General features: G+C 43.0%; 1 protein-coding gene across 1 annotated transcript in view; it reads right to left on the bottom strand.

Moving 5' to 3' along the window:
- CEMIP2 (cell migration inducing hyaluronidase 2) overlaps positions 1–20,654 on the bottom strand; it is an 84,997-nt gene that overhangs the window by 8,297 nt on the left and 56,046 nt on the right. Inside the window, 7 exon segments of the mRNA XM_047699331.1 lie at positions 55–153; positions 3,803–4,022; positions 6,337–6,519; positions 10,743–10,951; positions 14,598–14,813; positions 17,468–17,645; positions 20,016–20,171. Of these exon segments, the coding sequence (XP_047555287.1) occupies positions 55–153; positions 3,803–4,022; positions 6,337–6,519; positions 10,743–10,951; positions 14,598–14,813; positions 17,468–17,645; positions 20,016–20,171 (1,261 nt within the window).

Genomic DNA, 20,654 nt, shown 5'->3' on the forward strand with positions numbered 1-20,654 from the left:
AGACAAAACACAACAGTGAGAAGCTGAGGCAGGGTATGTGCCAACCGTACTTACAGAGATAATAGTCAGGTCTCCACGCTGAGTCTCTGCTTTACTGGGTGACTGGAACTGCACGGGGAGGTAGCTTTTATGAGGATCACTGGTAAACACCACCTAAACAGGGAAGAAATTCCGTATATCTGTCAACCACATCTTCCTTCAAAAGGGCCTCAAAATCAACTCAATTATATGAAACCCAATGGTGCTGGGGGGTTTTCCCCCCAGTGAACTTTTTGTACAGACTGAATGGCCTGGAATTCCATCTTTGGATCCGGATTTAATTCAAGAAGTGTATATATTCCTCATTTTCTGGAATAATCCCAGTCTCAAATAATTGAAATCTTGTTCAGGAAATGAATTCTGCAAGTGACTACATAAATGTGTTTCACACTTAGATCTTTGTCCTTTTCAGACCAGTTATCTTAAACTGAGACTCAGTCACTCCAGAACTAAGAAAAGTAAAGGTGACAAGAATTATACTTCAAAACCTTTCAGCCAGTGGTGCATCACCAAGCTAACTTCCTGACCTGACTTGCACTGTGTCCTATAAATCCAGCTACCCAGTACATCCAGGCCCCTAATCCCACTGTTCTATCGCCTTCTGCAGGCACCAGAGCAACCTCGCTTTCCCACAAGTGCTTTATCTCCTTTCCCGCCACTTTGCCTTTGCAGATGCTGTTCCCTCCCCCAGAATGCCCTTCCTTGTTTCCCTCCACTCCTTGAAATCACTTCCAGCTTCCAAATCCCACATTGCGCCTCCTCCCTAAAAGCTTTCCTCTCAATCAAAAGCAGGCCGAACTCTCACACAGTTCAGCACTTCAAGTATATATTCCTTATGAATGCGTGTTGACAACCTCATTCCAAGGGCAAACAATCATCATGATACTCAACGTTTAGAAGCTCAGGTTTAGAGGGGTGCCTGGGTGGCTCAGTGGGTTAAAGCCTCTGCCTTTGGCTCAGGTCATGATCTCAGGGTCCTGGGATCAAACCCCGCAACAGGCTCTCTGCTCAGCGGGGAGCCTGCTTCCCCCTCTCTCTCTGCCTGCCCATCTGCCTATTGTGATCTCTGTCAGATAAATAAATAAAAATCTTTAAAAAAAAAAAAAAAAAAAGAAGCTCAGGTTTAGAGTCAAAAGTCTGCATGAATTTTCCTACTTACTCCTCATGTACGTGTGTTTCTTTTTGATATTTGATTTTGATACTGATATTCAAAACAAACTCATTCCTTCAAATTTCCAAGTAAAAGTGAGGTTTCCAAATGCTTCAAGTACTTTGCAATTGCACCAAGTCAGTAATCAATACATTTTTAAAAAAATAAATTCTAGGGGCACCTGGGTGGCTCAGTGGGTTGAGCCTCTACCTTCTGCTCAGGTCATGATCTCAGGGTCCTGGGATAGAGCCCCGCATTGGGCTCTCTGCTCAGCAGGGAGCCTGCTTCCTCCTCTGTCTCTGCCTGCCTCTTTGCCTATTTGTGATCTCTCTCTGTGTTAAATAAATAAATCGAGTCTTTAAAAAGAATAAAACATAAAAAATAAATTCTAATCAATGTTTTAAGCACACACACACAAAAAAACTAGGAGTGCTAAACATTAACATATGGAACCATCTAGATAGGCTTAGGATATTTCCAATGATAATTATTTTTATAAATTACCATGTTGTGATTGCTTTAATAAATTATATAATCTTTTCTTTGTTTTTAAGATTTTTATTTATTTATTTGACAGACAGATCACAAGTAGGCAGAGAGGCAGGCAGAGACAGAGGGGAGGAAGCAGGCTCCCCACTGAGCAGAGAGCTGGACGTGGGGCTCAATCCCAGGACCCTGGCATCATGACCTGAGCCAAAGGCAGAGGCTTTAACCCACTGAGCCACCCAGGTGCCCCTATATAATCTTTTCTGTAGTGAAGGACTTTTAACAAATTCAGCTTGAGAATTAGGCTGAAGAATTTACTTCCCCACTAAGATTATCTAAAAATATCACTTTAGGGGCACCTGGGTAGCTAAGTCAGTTAAGCATCTGACTCTTGATTTCGGCTCAGGTCATAATCTCAAGGGTTGTGAGACTGAGCCCTGTGTCAGGCTCCGTGCTCAGGAGGTAGTCTGCTTGAGATTCTCTCTCTTCCTCTCCCTCCAACCCTACCCCCAAGAAAATAAAAATGAAAATAAAATAAAAAACAAATAAAATGTCACTTTGACAGTCAACATATTACATGGGACAAGCAAGGATCTATATGAACTTCTTCATGTATGTGGCTGGCTTGTTGGTGGGTGGGTTGGTGAGTTGGTTGGCTGGCTGGTTGGTTGGTAGGTGGCTTGGTTGGTAGGTTGGTTGGTGAGTTGGTTGGCTGGCTGCTTGGTTGGTGGGTGGGTTGATGGGCTAGTTTTATTTGAGGTGGAGAATAGTAGTGGGACAAGGATATGAAAGATTGAAACTGTGGATAGTGAGTTGCCACTGAAAAAATATTCATATATGATAAGAGGAAGAATAAACCCATGTTCCTCTTTCTGCTCTTACCGTCACCACAGGCAAAAAGAAATGCAAAACATTTCTGATTCAGCAGGACTAGGGTGGGACCAAGAATTCTAATATCTTATAAGTTCCCAGGTGATGCTGATGTGGTTGATCTGGGACCACACTTTGAGAACCATTTTCCATAACCTATATTTGTTGTGCAAAACGTAAATATTAATTAGAGCAATATCAACTCTATACTTCTTTTTCACTTGGAGCTGGTCTGACCTCCTCTGAAAACCCCATGCCCAGTCTGAGCTCGTTATTTTGGATTTACTTTCATTGCCACATGTTCTTAAGATCTAGAAGGAGGCCTTGTAATTAAGAAGGAGAAGAATTTTGCTTCTAGCCAAAGTTAGTTTGTAATTTTAATTACAGGTAAATGTAATAGCAAATGCTTCAAAATTAACAGTAGCTTTCCACCTTGGGGGGGGGCAATTTTCATAGGAGTTCCATTTTTTTTTTTTTAAGATTTTATTTAATTATTTGACAGAGAGAGATCACAAGTAGGCAGAGAGGCAGGCAGAGAGAGAGGAAGAAGCAGGCTCCCCACTGAGCAGAGAGCCCGACGCGGGGCTCGATCCCAGGACCCTGAGATCATGACCCGAGCCGAAGGCAGCGGCTTAACCCGCTGAGCCACCCAGGCGCCCCAGGAGTTCCATTTTTTTAAGATTTATTTATTTTGGTTGGGGAAGGGCAGAGGCAGAGGGAGAGAATCTCAAGCAGGTTCCATGCTTAGCGCAGAGCCCAACATGGGGCTGGGTCTCACAGCCCTGAGATCAGGACCTCAGCCAAAATCAGAAGTCAGGCACTCAACCGACTGAGCCACCCAGGTGCCCCATAGAGGAGTTGCATTTTTGGAAGAGAAATTTTATAGTTCTCAATAAAAGAAAAAGTACTTTTCTACATCACTGACATGTAAATCCAACAGCAATATTTTAACAGAATCACATCTGATGGGGGAAGAAAACGAGGACCAGAAAGTCCACAGCCATCCCCAGTAAACTGCTGTATCTCAGGGATCAGATATTGCTATTACGAATTTGGACTAGTTTACTCCTTAGGCTTATCGCATTCTAGAATGGGCCAAAATTCAGGAGAAATCACGCAGTACTTATAACTTGGCAAGACACACGTTCCCAAGAAAAACGTGCCTATTGCCAAAATAAAGAAACAAACAAAAAACAAAACAGAACACTGCTTTTGGTTCTTCCTCCCACCCACAGCACACTCTTCTCCCTGATCTACCTGGCGGGTCCCGCAGTCTTGACAGAGCCTGGTGAGCATGGAAGGCATACGCTTGAGGGCCGACGGCTTCCTGGAATACTGGGGATACGCTCTGGCCATGCAGTTACTGATATCTTTTGAGTCCGTCGCTGCCTGGATCTTGACTCTTTCGCATCCCTGAGATGAACAGTAACTGTGGCCGTCCCTGTGGCTTTTGGCTTTGAGATACAAAAACAGCAACCTGAGAACACAAACCAGTCCACGGGAATGTTAGCCGGCCTCTCACAAACTCACGGAGATTCCTCCCACTGGCTCGTGGCCCAGGAGGCTATTCCTCTAATAAAGTAACTTTTCCTTAAAAGAAAATAAATTACAAAACTAATAAAGTCGTTTCTCCTTCCTTTCTATCCTCCCAGGGCCCTAAGTCAAATGCAACACCACTTTCAGGAAATATTTTGATAACCCGATTCAATCATTCTGAAACATACCAAAGTTCATTCCTGGAGTGAATTAGTTCAGTAGGTAATTTGGGAAGATGGACTTTGGTTTGGTTCAAACTTCCTTGGAAAATTTTAGACTTACATTGAGTTTAAGATTTCGTAAATTAGTGTGCCTTCTTTTTTTTTGGTTTATAAATCATTTCGGTTTAAGGCTTAAATTCGAAATAAATAAAAATAGCAACTGTGACTTGCTTGCTATGGTCTCCCATCAATTCCTGTGGTGTTTACAAAGAGCAGATGGGCCTGAAGTCCTTCTGTCTGTACTTCGGCCAAAATCAAGGGAAAGGAACAGTCCCGCCCACTTGGAATTATCCTCCTGCTGCCAAGATGGAAGGAAAAGTAACTTCCAGGCAACAGTCCAACATCTGTCAGCAAACCTAGTCTTTCTGAACCAAAGGAAGTCAAGACTGTAAAGCATCTGATCAAATGTGATTGATTACTGGAGATCATGAATTTATATTTTAATACGAAGTCCGTCAACAACGAAAAGTTGCAGTTATAAGGTAAAAATCAGCCATTGTCCTAACATCAACACTTTTAACATACATCTGTCAGGAATGAAAAGGACCTAATTAGGCTTGGGCCTTTTGACATACAATTAAAAAAATTTTTTTTAAATTAAAAAAATTTGAAAAATGAATACAATTAAAAATCAACAAAATGAATAGAATTAAAAAGAATTAGAACCTCGAAGGCTGAGGGATTCTAAAAATACCAGAATGGAAAAAAAAATATTTCCCAGTTAATCATTCATCATTTGTGATCTCCAGACCATCCTCACAAATTGGGGTGTTCCATTTATTTCTGTGGAAAATCAACAGGGACTGTGGAAGTTCTGTCATCTGCAGAATAAAAGTCCAAGTAGGTTGTCTTAAGTCTTACCAAGAACTGAAAATCAGCGACAATTATGATAAGAAAAGACTTCAACGGGTTACACTGGCTGCTGAGGGAGCCCTGGAGGGCAAATGAGGGGCATCTTCTTCAAAAACTAACAAGCCAATTGACGGAACCGCCCCTCACACCCCCTTCTCCCCATTCTGAACTTTCGTCTTTCCCCCAAACATGCCATGCCGCGTTCTTCCATGCCTCCATGCACCTCTCCACGCTGCTCCTGGGGACACCTGACCCCTCTCTTTTTCCATCTCCTCCTACTCATTCCTCAGGAGTTAGCCCCAGTGTCACCCTCTTGGGATGTCACTGGGCATCCCAGGCTGAGCTTCTGGGTGACCTCAGAAAGCACCCTGAAAACCCCACTACAGAAATCGCAGCATTTAAACCTCTAGTTTGCTAATGACTTGCTTTACAAGCCCACATCCTTCATTCGGCGGACAGTGAATTTGCCGAAGAAATGGCTCTTAGTCACATGAGTATCTTTATGGCACATAGACGATGGCATATGTGATGGGAATGTCGGCTTCAGGGATGGACGCTGAAGGAGCATGCTACTTGCTGGAAGAGTACAGGAGATCGAGCCTACCATAACCCAAAGGCTGAGAGACTGTAACTGGATAAAGGCAGACAAAGCCAACAGGACCCCGGGTGAACAGGATTAGAATTAAAAAGTGGAAAGACGCAGCCTAGAGAAAGTTGAAAGCAAACATGCCATGGTTACACAGTGGTTTGGTGTTGGTTGTTTTTTTAAACTCAAGGTCAACTTGAGAGATCACCGTAAAGGAAGAAAAAAATGAGCTCTCCCTGAAATATGAACTCTAGCCCACGTAAATAATCATCTTAAGGGTTGCCATAGGAAAAAAAAAATTATTTTAATTTTCAATTGGGCCTACTGGTTCTTTATTGACCAGGGTAATTTCTCTCTCCAAATTGCCTTAATAGGTATATGGCAAACATCTTCATCCGATTCCTGCTCCAACTGTAATTACGAGTCATTCTACATCTCTAAACCTCTAATAGTGATGAGCAGAGAATTACCCACATCAGCTGCGTTTCTAAACAGCCGTCCCATCCCAACCTATTCTTAGTTAGGCTGAAGAACTAGTAATTTCACCATTAAAGAAAAATAGCAATAATTCTCATTCACTGGTTGCGCCCAATTACCCCGTGTTGGAGTCAAAATAGAATTTCCGCTCCGACTGCTTCCGCTGCAGCTCTTCCAGCGAGTGCACGGGCTCGTACTCCTCCATTCTGGATAATGAGCCATTATGGCGCTGTAAAAAGCCGAAGGTAACCTGAAAACTTGTGTTTGATGGATAGCAGAGGCCAACTCGAATCCAGTCATTCCTATAAAGGAGAGACAATAAAACAATGAATCCACACTTGAGCCTGTACATTTTGAGTACTATAGCACTTGTAAATTTCAGCCGTAACTCTTCTCCGCCTTAAATTTCTGCTGTGGGGGCACCTGGGTGGATCAGTGGGTTAAAGCCTCTGCCTTCGGCTCAGGTCATGATCCCGGGGTCCTGGGATCGAGTCCTGCATCGGGCTCTCTGCTCAGCAGGGAGCCTGCTTCCCCTTCTCTCTGTCTGCCTCTCTGCCTACTTGTGATCTCTGTCTGTCAAATAAATACATACATTTTAAAAAACAAACAAACAGGGGCGCCTGGGTGGCTCAGTGGGTTAAGCCTCTGCCTTCAGCTCAGGTCATGATCTCAGGGTTCTGGGATTGAGTCCCACATCAGGCTCTCTGCTCACAGGGAGCCTGCTTCCCCCTCTCTCTCTGCCTGCCTCTCTGCCTACTTGTGATCTCTCTCTGTCAAGTAAATAAATAAAATCTTAAAAAAAAAAAAATTTCTGCTATGTATTGACTGAGCCACTAACAACGGAAGTTCCACACCACGACATACAACAATTCCGCCCACCTCTGTATGTTCCCCAAACTTCTCTTATCAATATACTTAGACAACTGTCTGGCTTGCAGCAACATCTAGGTCTCAACAGGACCTCTAGGAATGTGAACACAAACTGGATAAAATGTACTTAGACACGGCAAGAGGAGAGTAAAATTAAGTGAGATGGCTGGGAATGGGGTCTATGAAAACAGAAGAAACACTAATAGCCTGACAGTGGGAGTGTACGCTGGTAAAATCTTTCCAAAGATTTTTTTTTTAAAGGTTTTATTTATTTGACAGACAGAGATCGCAAGTAGAGAGGCAGGCTGAGAGAGAGGAGGAAGCAGGCTCCCCACTGAGCAGAGAGCCCAATGTAGGGCTCAATCCCAGGACTCTGGGATCATGACCTGAGCCAAAGGCAGAGGCTTTAACCCACTGAGCCACCCAGGCGCCCTTATTTTTATTATTTTTTTAACTTTATTTATTTATAAGTAATCTCTACACCCAAAGTGGGGCTCAAACTCACAATCCTGAGATCAGGAGTTGCACACTCCAACCTTCTGAGCCAGCCAGATGCCCCTCCAAAGAATTTTTTTGTTCATAAATATTTTTTTTCTTTTATGATTGCATTAGAATAAATACTTAGTGGTAAAACTGCTGGATATAAAGGCATATGTGCTTTTAAAGCTTTCAATGCATGTTACCAAATTGCTGTGGTTGTTTTTTTTTTTTCCTTAGGTAATATCCTGTCTTTAGATATAAAATCAACACTTTCTGGAAACCATTAAATCATTTGCTGTTTGAGGGCATTTTGTAAGTTGTGGTAAAATATACATAACCAAAAATTTATCTTTTTATCCATTTTTAACTCCACAGTTCAGTGGCATTAAGTACATTCACAGGGTTCTACAATTACCACCACTCTTCCAAAGAATTTTTAAATAATATGTAACAAGGCCTTAAAATTATTCATACAGGTTTTACCAGTAATCCCATTAAAGAATAATTAGGAACATAGACCAGGAAAGATGCTCTATGCTGTATCATTTCTAATAGCATAAAGGGTGTGTTGAGGGGCTAGCAAAAGAAAAAGAAGGTACATGCTCATGGAGAAAGAGAGCAGTCAAGTAAATTCTGGTATATTTATATGCTCTGAAAACACAAGGGTGGACGGGTGCCTGGGTGGCTCAGTGGGTTAAAGCCTCTGCCTTTGGCTCAGGTCATGGTCCCAGGGTCTTGGGATCGAGCCCCGCATTGGGCTCTCGCTCAGCAGGGAGACTGCTTCCCCCTCTCTCTCTGCCTGCCTCTCTGCCTACGTGTGATCTCTATCTGTCAAATAAATGAATAAAATCTTAAAAAAAAAAAAAAAAAAACCCGAGGTGGAGAGAGAGAATACTACGTTTATAACGCCTCACTCTGATTAGAAGAATTATAGGTTATTTCCATTTTCTTTATATTTTTCTCTATCTTCCTTATTTTGTTTAGCGAATAAGCACAGCTCTTACCATTTTTAAAGTGTTATTTGTAGACATGGCACTATGACAAAACCTATGACTGCTCTATCATCACATCAAATTTGGGGGAAAAAACTGTCCATCTCTTCCTCTTGCCTCTGCCCATGATGTAATTTTTATACACTTTGAGCTACTTAGGCTAGGAAAGTCTGACTGAACTTCAAAAGTCCATGCAGAGGGACGCCTGGGTGGCTCAGTTGGTTGGACGACTGCTCAGCTCAGTCATGATCCTGGGAGTCCCGGGATCGAGTCCCGCATCGGGCTCCCAGCTCCATGGGGAGTCTGCTTCTCTCTCTGACCTTCTCCTCGCTCATGCTCTCTCTCACTGTCTCTCTCTCAAATAAATAAATAAAATCTTAAAAAAAAAAAAAAAAAAAAAGTCCATGCAGATTTTTGAAACTTCTGGGTTCGGCCTTGTTTCACTTTAAAAGATTTTTACTCTAAAAGATCTTTTCCTGCTCGGCGCTTGTTCAGAAGTTACACGGGATCCGCACAGAACCCTGCGTATCCTTTGGTTGTAATCTCTCGCGTCAAGTTCACACGCTGCTGGATACCAGTCTTCGCATTCCTGGTCACTCTTTCCTGGACTTTCCCCGTGGTCCCCTCTGACCGTCACGGTTTCTTTCACTGCCTTCTCCGCAGCTCACCCCGGAGACTGGCCACACAGGATTGGAAACCTCACCCTGGACACAGTGTGAACTAAGGACTGGAGGCGGGGAGGTCATGTAGGGTCCAGGTGAGAGACGGTAATGGTCTGAACTCAGCCGCAAACAGTGTGGGTGGAAAGAAGGAGAGAGACTCAAACAGCACTAAGGAGATGCGACCGACAGGCTTTGGTCGCTAACGGGATGGGACGAAGAAAAGAAGCGTCAGTGATGAGTCCTGGGATTTTTGCCTGGGGCTGACTCCATAAGGCAGGGGTGCGATGCTCCAGCAAAGGCACAGAGAAACAGCAGCCAAGTGTTAGGGGAAAACAGTCATGCTCCGCTTTAGAGCAGGTGCTGGGGCCCTAACATCTCAGAAGAAGGGCATCCGCTGATATGTCACAGACCCTTGGAAGTGACCTACATAGAGCTGAAGTCCTACACATTATAGGCCCACCTCTGTTCATTTCAGGTGGGTGTTTTTTGTTTTCTTTTCTTTTTTTTTTTTTTTTTTTCAAGTGGGTGTTTTAAGAGAGGCCATTTCAATTTTTCCAACACCTATCCAAGTAGTCTCATGGACTCCCCCGGGGTCACCATCACACGCAACTAGACTGGTTACCTCTGCCTTTCAAAATAGCCCCATGCCTCCTTGCCAGGGTCATCTGTCACTTGCCCTGACACACCCCATGCTCCCATTGCACTGAATCCATCCGTCCCTGAGCAGAGCAAGCCCGTTCTCAACAGCACTGCTTTTCTACCAAGACTGAGCCCTCAGTATCACTTCCTCTGGGCAGCCCGGCCGGGCCCCGGTAGGTAACATTCCTGCTCTATCCCGTGTCCACTAAAATTAGCACTGGGTTGTCAATGCACTTAAAATTTTTTCTACCTGGACAACAAGAACTCCTGAAAGGCAAGAACTTTTTTCACTCACCTTTAGGTCAGCAGGCACACAGAAAACACTTGCATACGTTGATGGAAAAACAGAGCCTTTGATTGAAAGTAATGTTATTAGGACGGACAACTGAAATCCAGAAGGGACAGATAGATGCCTTCCGGCAGGGGTGGTGGACACCTGGGATTCACGTCCGGCTCTTTCCCCTCTCGCCTGTAGCTGAGGTTAGTTGTCAATCACGCCTCTCTCTTCTGTCAGGTCTAAAGTGGGCCTCAAACATCTTTGCACTTTCTAGATAACCAAGAGCTCCGCTGGAAGGCCCAACACAACTTCGTCCCCTCCCAGCGACCGGGAATTAAGCGTTCAGCAGGTTGTAGTAAAGCCTCTTGTGAGGCTGCACACAATAGCTCAACCACAGACAAAAGAGAAATGTTTTTAACATGATTAGGTCCTGTCAATCTGTGAAACTGCATAATTGTGTCAACAAGACAGATACAGCCTCCACCTAAGAACGAAGTACGTGAAAACTGGCATTCTTGCCCTGCTCCGAGAGCAATACGGTCTGGTTTGTCCCCACGAAATGACGCCTGGCTCCACTATGGGAAGTAACAGTAATGGAGACGTACTTGTTGAAGTTTATGAGGTAGAGAAAAGCAGTCCTCGGTGCCGGTCCGTTCCAGTGGATGGTGTAGCCCTTCTCCAGCATAAGCACCGGCTGGTACTGAGGAAAGGCAGCCTTCTGGTTAATGCCCCGGAGCACCATAGGGTAGGAGGGGTACTCATCTCGCGTGATGGTCATAGTCAGATTCTGGGTGCTCCACGTCTGCACGTAAACCTTCAGAAAGCAATCAAGAGGTAAAGGGGAGAAGACTCTTAACCACAGAGAACCTATGTGCTGGTAGTCCCCGGAGGAGAGGTAGGGGGCAGGGTGAGCTGGGCAAAATAGGGACTGGGGATTCAGGAGCACACTGAACTGTGATGAGCACTGAGCCACGTGTAGAATTGCTGAATCACTACCCCATACACCTAAGACTAACTGAACACTCTATGTTAACTAAACTGGAATTAAAATTAAAAACTTAAGGGGCACCTGGGTGGCTCAGTGGGTTAAGCCGCTGCCTTCGGCTCAGGTCATGATCTCAGGGTCCTGGGATCGAGCCCCACATCGGGCTCTCTGCTCAGCGGGGAGCCTGCTTCCTCCTCTCTCTCTGCCTGCCTCTCTGCCTGCTTGTGATCTCTCTCTGTCAAATAAATAAATAAAATCTAAAAAAAAAATAAAATTAAATTAAATTAAATTAAATTAAAAACTTAAGGGGCACCTGGGTGGCTCGGGTCAGGATCTCGGGGTCCTGCCATCCAGTCCCATATAGAGCTCCCTGCTCAGTGGGGGGGGTCTGCTTCTCCCCCTCCCTCTCACCTTCCCCACCTCAACTCGTGCTCTCTTTCAAATAAATAAAAATCTTGCAAAAAAAATTAAAAATGAATTTTTTTAAAAAAGAATTAAAGAGCAGAGAACGAAAGCTCAGATAACCTAAACAAACATTTTCCAGCACAAAGTTCAGAGTCTCTCCTTACAGAACAGAGGTTCTGTGACCTAAGCCAGACTCAATGAATAGTAGCCAACTTCATCCTAAATTATACTTAAAACGAAGCCGACTTAAGCGGCAATGGTAAAAACAGACCAAGCGTTCCGCTAGCCAAGACCTTCATCATCCGTTCCTCTGCCACAGGCCGGCTTATTCATCAGAATATAAAACCTCTGTGGCTTACACAGCTTGTCAAAGAAATACCTCAGTCTGAAGAACACACATACAAAGAATCTGTAAATTAATGTGAAAACTGATACCCACCAGTCAATCTGAAAGCCTTTCCTCTAAAACAAGAGATGGAAAATTGAAATATCTTAGAGCTTTGGCTTTCAATTTTCCATGACCTACATCAGCCCAAGAAGTCATTTTTCACCCATTCAAAAAAAATAAATTAATTAAATAAAAGCTATAAAGCACTTTGCAAAAACTGGAAAAAAATACATTCAACAGAGACAAATTTAAAAATCCTGAATTCATTCCAGTGGCTGTGCCCCTTGCTGTGCCAAAATGAAACCTTCTCCAAAGGCATCCTCCAAAGAACACACCTCAGAACGATTTCCTAAAACAAATCACTATCCCATAACGGAACTCTCCAGGCGGATTAAAATGCTTGCTGAAAATGGCATTTAATCCACAATAGTTCTCTATTTTTCTTCCTGTCAATTCTATGGTTTCGTCCATATTGATTCCTCATGCATACAACCTGTGAGCCAGAAACACTCCCAAATCTCAGTCATGTCTGACTATTTCAGTATAGTAACACTCTTCTTTATACTCCTTGAAGATTTAAAATAACGATAGGAAACATATCATTTGAGACTACCAATGGTCTTCATTTATATATATTTATTCAGTATATATTTACTTAGTATTTTATATCTATTTAGTATTTACTGTAAAAATGATAATAGTATTTATTATAAAAATCATATTATAAAAATCATAATATATTATTAAAATAAAAAGTATAAAAATTTGTTATAAAAATATTTATATTTATTTAGTATATATTTATTTAGTGTTTATTTATGTACTACATATTATATCATAGTTACTACACGAACATAATATACTTATTTTTTAAAATGTTTATATTTAACCTATACTTATTATATAGATTATACAAATATAGAATGTATAATTTCAAATATACGTTAAAATAACAATATAATTTTAGAACTAGGTTATAACATAAAAAACAGATTCTATATAATAGGATATATGTAATAGACATATCAAAATCAATCTCCTGCCTTCTTCCAAATCCAGGAAGGACAGGAAGTGACACATGTAACTTTTTTTTTTTAAGATTTTATTTATTTATTTGAGAGCGAGAGGGAGGAAGAGAGCATAAATAAGGGGAGCAGCAGAGGCAAAGGGAGAAGCAGACTCCCCACTGAGCAGGAAGTCCGATACAGGACTCAATCCCAGGACCCTGGGACACTCAACCGACTGAGTCACCCAGGCGCCCCTGTAACTTAAATTCGCCTTATGTTTTCACCTTTCTTTTTTTTTTTTTTTTTTTTAAATCTTTTTTTTTTTTTTTTAAAGATTTTATTTATTTATTTGACAGAGAGAAATCACAAGTAGGCAGAGAGGCAGGCAGAGAGAGAGGAGGAAGCAGGCTCCCTGCTGAGCAGAGAGCCCGATGCGGGGCTCGAACCCAGGACCTGGGATCATGTTTTCACCTTTCTTCCTGAGCCCCTTTAACCCTTGCGTTAGCAAAGAGCTAAAATATATTCACAAAGAGTCGAACAATTAATATTCCATCTTGAGATCCAGGTGCTTCTACCTTTTGCCTAAAAACATACAGTCCTATTTTGTTTCTACCTTTTACCGAAAAACATACAGTCTAAACATTATCTAAGTAACAGCAAATGGCTGCAGATCTGGGCTCCCAGCCCAAATCTCAAATTCTCAGGAGAAAATTTCTGACTTGTGGTCCTACCATTCCTGGAACCTCCTAGGAAGCATTAGATGTTTTACGTCTTTCTTCGTCCTCCAATAAAAATTGAATTACTACTCTGCCTTATAAGACAGGCGGATTAGATTCACATTCTCGAATACATTTGAAATCCAAAGGGTTGACAGGCACATTTATAATAATTTTCTGTTTCACTGGTGAGCACATACCACTCTCAGACAGACACACACCCATGAAATTCAACTAAACTGTAGCTTCAGAAAAGAGCTAAAAGCTTTTTGGTTTTGTTTTATTTTAATTCTAGAATTTCTACAGCATCCGAGGTTAACTTAGTTTTAGCAGGCAATTCTGATTAAGAGTAAGATGAAAGGAAAAAGAAACTACATTTCAAACTACATTCTTTTCTTCTCTATTATAGTTAATTCTCCATTTTTTCCCTTGTTTTCCCCAGAACTTAGGCAAGAATAACATATTTTTTTTCCTTATGGGAATAAGAAATCCCACAACAAAGAAGCTAATACTCCTTTAAAATTAAGCCAGAAAACTTCCTCCAATCTTTATCCCCCTGCCTAATTCTCTAATTTAGCAGAGATAATGACCCTCAAAGCAAAGAATAAATCCCCCCTTCAGTGAGCACAGCGGCAGCATGGGAAGAAAACCCGGCCTAAGACTTAGGAAGCATAGCTTCTCACCCCAACTGTATCCCAAGCATATTTAACCAAGGGCAAATCATCCTACCACTCTTGGACCCACATTTCCACTTGTTGAATTGCTCTGAAGGAGGAGAACTTGAAATAAAATTATATGAGTCCCCGATCCCCTATGAATTTTTTTTTTCTTTTTTCCTAAAGAAAAATCATGCTTTGGAAAGGATCAATGACACTGCAGAGCAGGAGAGCCCTCCTCCCAGAAGAGATGCTGTCAGCAGCTGGGTCGGAGTTCAGGCATCACAGTGCACAACGGCTCACCTGGGCGTAGTTCCCGCTGCAGACCACCGCGTTCCATTTGGTAATGTTCACACAGCTTGGGTGGCGGATCAGGTAGTTGTCAATTCTTCCCACATAAGCATCCTTGTAGCCTGTCACGGAGCCATCAATGTCGTGGAATATGGAGTTCTTGTCACCATCCAGCTCACAGTCTTCAAACCAGGGGCCAGGCTTTCCAAAGAAGACGTTCAGAGAGACCTACCGGCAGTGAAAAACCAGGACATCACAATGGGAAGGTTTCTACCGTCCTGGCCGGCGTCCCCTGCGAGCACCCAAAGGCATATCCATTTCAACTGCTTCAAGGTTAGAGCAGCCGAGAGTCCCAGTTCACAGTTGTCAACGATGGCACCCAATCAATCAAAGTGTTCAGTTAATTATGACATGGTTGGGCAAAAAAAAAAAAAAGTCACAGAGCCTTGTGGAGATCAGGTAGCTAATGTTGGTGTTTTCCTTTTTTTCCATTTAAAAAGAATTAGCTGCTCTCCAGACAAAACTAACCTTGGTAAGAGATTCAGAACAGTCGTGGGAAGGGGGAAACATGAAGTCACGCATATTTGTTAAGAATTACAAACTTCGGGGCACCTGGGTGGCTCAGTGGCTTAAAGACTCTGCCTTCGGCTCAGGTCATGATCCCAGGGTCCTGGAATTGAGCCCCACATCAGGCTCTCTGCTCAGCAGGGAGCCTGCTTCCTCCTCTCTCTCCCTGCCTGCCTCTCTGACTACTTGTGATCTCTGTCAAATAAATAAAAATCTTAAAAAAAAAAATTATAAACTTCACACTTAAGGTGTGTGCATTTCCCTGCCTGCTAATTATACCTCAATTAAATAAATATCTATTATAAATTCCATCTTCTGAGCTAGCTCATTTTATTTTTACATTCTCCCCAACATCAACCAAACCCAGCTCAGTCATTTTCATGTCAGGTAGAGTTAATTTAAGGCTTTTATTAAACACACAGTACACAGCTGCAAAGCAGGCTGCAGGTGACATGTTTTATAGTCTTTAGCTACTTCTTATTAGTGGTAAATTATTCCCACTACGCAAGCCTCACAGATACACCTCAAAAATGCTTTTATGTACTCATCACCCTCAGATGTTGTAAAATCAACCGAACATCTAAAATAGGCAACTCAATGAAAAATCAGTGATGTTTGGGACAAGTGGCTCTAAATTCTTACTTATAGGACCTTCTTCCCCCATTTCCCTTGTACCTTCTGTGGTTAAATCTAGGAGACGTTTAGGGCACATTTCCCACCTCTTCAGGGAGAATAAAAATGGCACTGTTCCCTTTGCAAACTGTTCCCAGGGCACCAGCACCATCAGACCCCCAGGCTGATGACCACTACCTTGAAGAGCACGGATGTGAGAACTCGGGAACTCCACAGCCAATGTAACACCCAGTGAGCTATTTTTCAGAACGAATGTGCCAGAGGTCACTAGAAGTCTGTGTATGGAAAGGTCTATGTGGGCAGTAATTGAACACCCCACCTCCTTCCTAGCTGTTCTGCCTACTTATTTATGCGGGAAATGATCTGCTAGTGTAGCCTTCCCTCTTCCCCTGGAATCATAGGGCCTAAGAGAGAACCAGCCAACGAAGCTGGCATCCCAATTTGGACCTGGGTTCCATTCTGGAAAACTGGATACAGACTCTGGTCAAACTATCCCATGTTCTTTTTTTTTTTTCCCCCAAAGATTTTATTTATTTATTTGACAGAGATCACAAGTAGGCAGAGAGGCAGGCAGAAAGAGAAAGGGGGAAGCAGGCTCCCCACTGATCAGAGAGCCTGATGTGAGGCTCGATCCCAGGACCCTGAGATCAGGACCTGAGCCAAATGCAGAGGCTTAACCCACTGAGCCACCCAGGCACCCCTCCCATGTTCTATTTTAAGCTAGGCAACTGCAGAGTCTGCCTGGGGACAAAAATGAGAGAAATATGAGCCACTCCCCAGTTGCAGCCATTTGTGGGAGCGGTGAGTGAGGAGAGACTCTCATCCCCCCAGTACCACAGTCATCTTGGAACAGGCAAGATGGCGGAGGGCAAGGTATATAATCAGACTGTCCTGTGCACTCAGGCTCCAGAGGGCATGGATGAAAGTACTAAGAAAACAATTTCTTTGGGCTACTGTACTGTAAACAATTATTTCTCAGTCTTCTTTGCAGTCTTCATAAAAACCTCCCAACAGTTTGTACCTGTATCTGTTTTATACCATCCCAGTACTCCTCTTCTTTCCCATCCTTTTATCCCCTGGTTCTCCAGAAGAACAAGCCCCAGACAAGTAAAATACCAGGAACAACTCAGTTCTCCTCATAGATGATCACAGTGAACTTCCCCAAATCCTATATCCTGGTGCTCCTCTGACACTCTCCGATCCCCATGCCGCGTCATCACTTTAAGCCATGGTCCCTTCCGAGGTATTGCATGAAAGTCAAAAATAGGGGCACCTGGGTGGCTCAGTGGGTTAAACCTCGGCCTTCGGCTCAGGTCATGATCTCAGGGTCCTGGGATCGAGCCCTGCATCGGGCTCTCTGCTCAGCAGGGTGCCTGCTTCTTCCTCTCTCTCTCTCTCTCCCTCCCTTCTGCCCACTTGTGATCTCTGTCAAATAAATAAATAAAATCTTTAAAAAAAAAAAAAAAAAGAAAGTCAAAAATACCTCAGGTCACATGGGACTTCTGTTCTCACCTTGAACCCGATGGAACAGTCTGCATGGAATTAGGAGTCTCTCCTGCATCTACTTCTCCTCCCAGTTGTAAAGACTCATCACAAATACTTGGTGTTTTTGTCTTTGGGAATGATCTATCCCCCACCCTCCCGCCATGGTCACTGCACAGATACCATAAGGACATACTTACATGTGGACCAAACTTCACGAGGGAGATGTTATTCCTGGGGGTTATCTGCCAGGGATTCTTCATAAGGAAGCCAATAGCACTGGTGTACCTATCTGGCGTGGGCACGTATTTTTTGAAGGTACACCTGGTTAGATGAATGGGCCCGTCATAAATCTGAAAACCTCTGATGGGGAACGTCCTGTTGAAACATAAGATTTTGTTTAACGCACATGGGCCCCTCCCTTCACTCACATGTTTGTTTCATAAACACCGTTGAATCTCCCGGACATGCTAAGTACAATTCTAGGATCCAGTGGAACCAAGAGACGATCCCTGCTCGAATGAAACGCATACTGTGGTGGGAGAGGCAAAGAGAAAAACAAAAGGTAATTTCAGCTAGTAAGTGTTGTGGGGGCAGTGACACACAGTACTACGACAGATTGGGGTGAGAGACGTGCTGTTTGGGACAGAATGGAGGCCTCTATGAAGATGTGACATTTCCCGCTTGAATCAACCCAGTTAAGAACTTTTTTTTGGGAACTCATACACTTTCCCTTTGGTTCCAAAACCTCTGGCAAGAGAACAAAAGACAAATCTGTAGCTTTCACAGAGAGAACCTCCTTTCAAGCCACTAAATGACAGTAATAAAATGAAATGATACGCTTGAAAGTATAAAAGTGTAAATTCTCAAGGCTTACTATGTCAGAGGGGCTGGCTGGAGTGAGAAATTCGGTTTATTCATTTTCCTCTTTTCTGTTCAAACACAAGCCCCTTAACCTACTAATCATATATCATTAATCATAATTAAGGTACAAAACCCATAATATTCTGGATCCCTTAGGTGTCTACTCTGTTAAAATTCTTTAATGGCACTGCCGAGGATTTCTACAGCAACTTTAGTTTACAACATGGCAGCGTTTTACAGCAAAAACCTCCATGCTAGCAAGGAATGAAATCACCTGGTTAAAAAAATCTATGTATCTCAATGCATTTCTGAAGAGAGATCCCCCAATGGTTCTCTCACATAGAAAAAGTTGTCAAGACACAATAAAACAAAGGCTGGATCCAGGGACCAAGGAGGAGTCTTTATTTTGGAAAAGCCTCCTTCGCAAGGAAGCAGTGAGCATTTTGAAATAAAACTGGAGGCCACATAACGTATTTATGATTCTCGAGTCAGTATTTTGCACACCTGAAACGTAATACTTTAAGTCGACTATACTTCAGTTAAAAACAGAGAGAGAGACAAGACAAAGAAGAAGAAACTGAAGGCTTCGTAAGATAAAAAAGGACAGAGCTGGCCGCCATCATACTGCCACCAAACGCCAACAACCATTTTTGGTGACACATCACAAGAGACAGGTACAGCTTCGAACACTCCGACAGGCACGGACCATGCGGAAAGCCGACTCACAGGATCCGAATCCCACCCCAGCCACGTTCAGTAAGCTCCTCATTTATAAAGCAGGATAACGACAGGACCTACCTCACTGGGCTTTGCAAGGATTAAGCGGAGAATGGAGTACTTAGAACAGGGCCTGACACATCATCAGCATTTAATAAATGTTAGCTATTAAATATCCATGAAGTTTCTTTCCCAGTGGCTTCCACACAGTCTGGCCAACAGGAGTGCTAGACAGAGCGAAGCTTATAATGGCATTCAAGACTTCCCAACGATCAGCACAAGGGGAGTGGAAGCAAGCTCACTCTTTGCCAGAAGCTAGTAAAGTCCATTTGGCCCTCAAAGCCAGCAGTCCGCTGGGCCCATCCCCCTGACCTATCCTAGCCCAATGACCTATGGTGCACAACTTTAAGGGGACTGCTGCTTGATAACTTCTGACAGTAGCTCTAATGTGAGACCTTTAGAACATGAGTTTTTCTCTATTTTTCTCACGAGGAAAACAAGGACGATTCCAAACTGTGTCTCAGAACCAAGGTATGGATTAATTAGTTAGTAGCTCCCTATAAGCTCCAAAGAATCATTCTGGGGTAAGTACTATTTTAATGACTCTGTGATTATTTTGACAGAAAATGTGCCAAGAGTCTCCTCCACGAAGCTGAAACACTCGTAATTATATGGGCCGTGGTCAGGGCTTGAGTCAGCTTTGGCAACTGCCCACTCTTATTCTCTAGGACTCTTTGCAATAGGTTATTTCCTTTTTCCAGTGGCTATTTCTGCAAACCAACCTCACAGATGGAGGCAAAAGTGACCTCATGTCATAGTTTACAGTTTGGCCAACTTTCTGTGGCTCAAGAAAGAAGAAAACAAAAAAATCAGCAGCTTTTATCAGGCCTTGTGCAAGGAATGAAAAATGAGATAGTTTTCTTCGTTTAAACAGTGGATAATGAAATCTATAAAGCGTTCGATCGTTAATGCTCCAGAATTCCAGAAGATACTATACACAACTGTAATAGCAATAACACCAAAAATAATAGTAGTGGTAATTAGATAAGGTGGGAAGAATGGCACGGTGGGAACCAATCCACCCAGGATTACTACAGAAGCTTTCATAAGGGTTGGGTTTTCATTTGTTGTTCAGATATAACCGTCCGCTGATAAAGCAATGCTTACCTATTCCGAGGCAGGGTCCGGGGCTTCTGGTCTATCCCTCCAATGCCCACATACTTGTTCTGACCACCCTGGAAGCCGTAATTCCTGCTCTCCCCAACAAAGAGAGACTCGGATACCTCCTGGCTGGAGCCTTCATCACTTGGGAAGCTTCCATCGCTGTGAAAATGAGCATAAACATTACCCTCCCCTTGCCAGGAGATTTAAATCAATTCTCAGATAAATAGCTGGGGGTGCCTGGGTGGCGTGGTCGCTTAGGCGTCTGCCTTCAGCTCAGACAATGACCCCAGGGTTCTGGGATCAAGTCCCAGTGTCAGGCTCCCTGCTCAATGGGGAGCCTGCTTCTCCCTCTGCCTGCTACTCTCACAAGGGGTGTCTCTCCTGGAGACAAATAAATAAATAAAATCTTAAAAAAAAAAAAAAGGCAAGCTACAGCTGAAAAAGCTGGTTTTCAAAGCAGCCAGGAGCTTTTTCAAATACCTATTATCAAGTCATCAAAAAGTCCTTCTAAACTGTGAGCATACCTCATAGAAATCAATACGTGGTTTGTGGCGTAAACACATGAAATTGCATTTCACAGCAACGATGGGTGATTTAGTCTCAAGCAACAGCACTGTACATGGGAGAATGAACCTGCCATGA

This window comes from Lutra lutra, chromosome 13, assembly GCF_902655055.1.
Source record: "Lutra lutra chromosome 13, mLutLut1.2, whole genome shotgun sequence".
Classification (NCBI taxonomy): domain Eukaryota; kingdom Metazoa; phylum Chordata; class Mammalia; order Carnivora; family Mustelidae; genus Lutra; species Lutra lutra.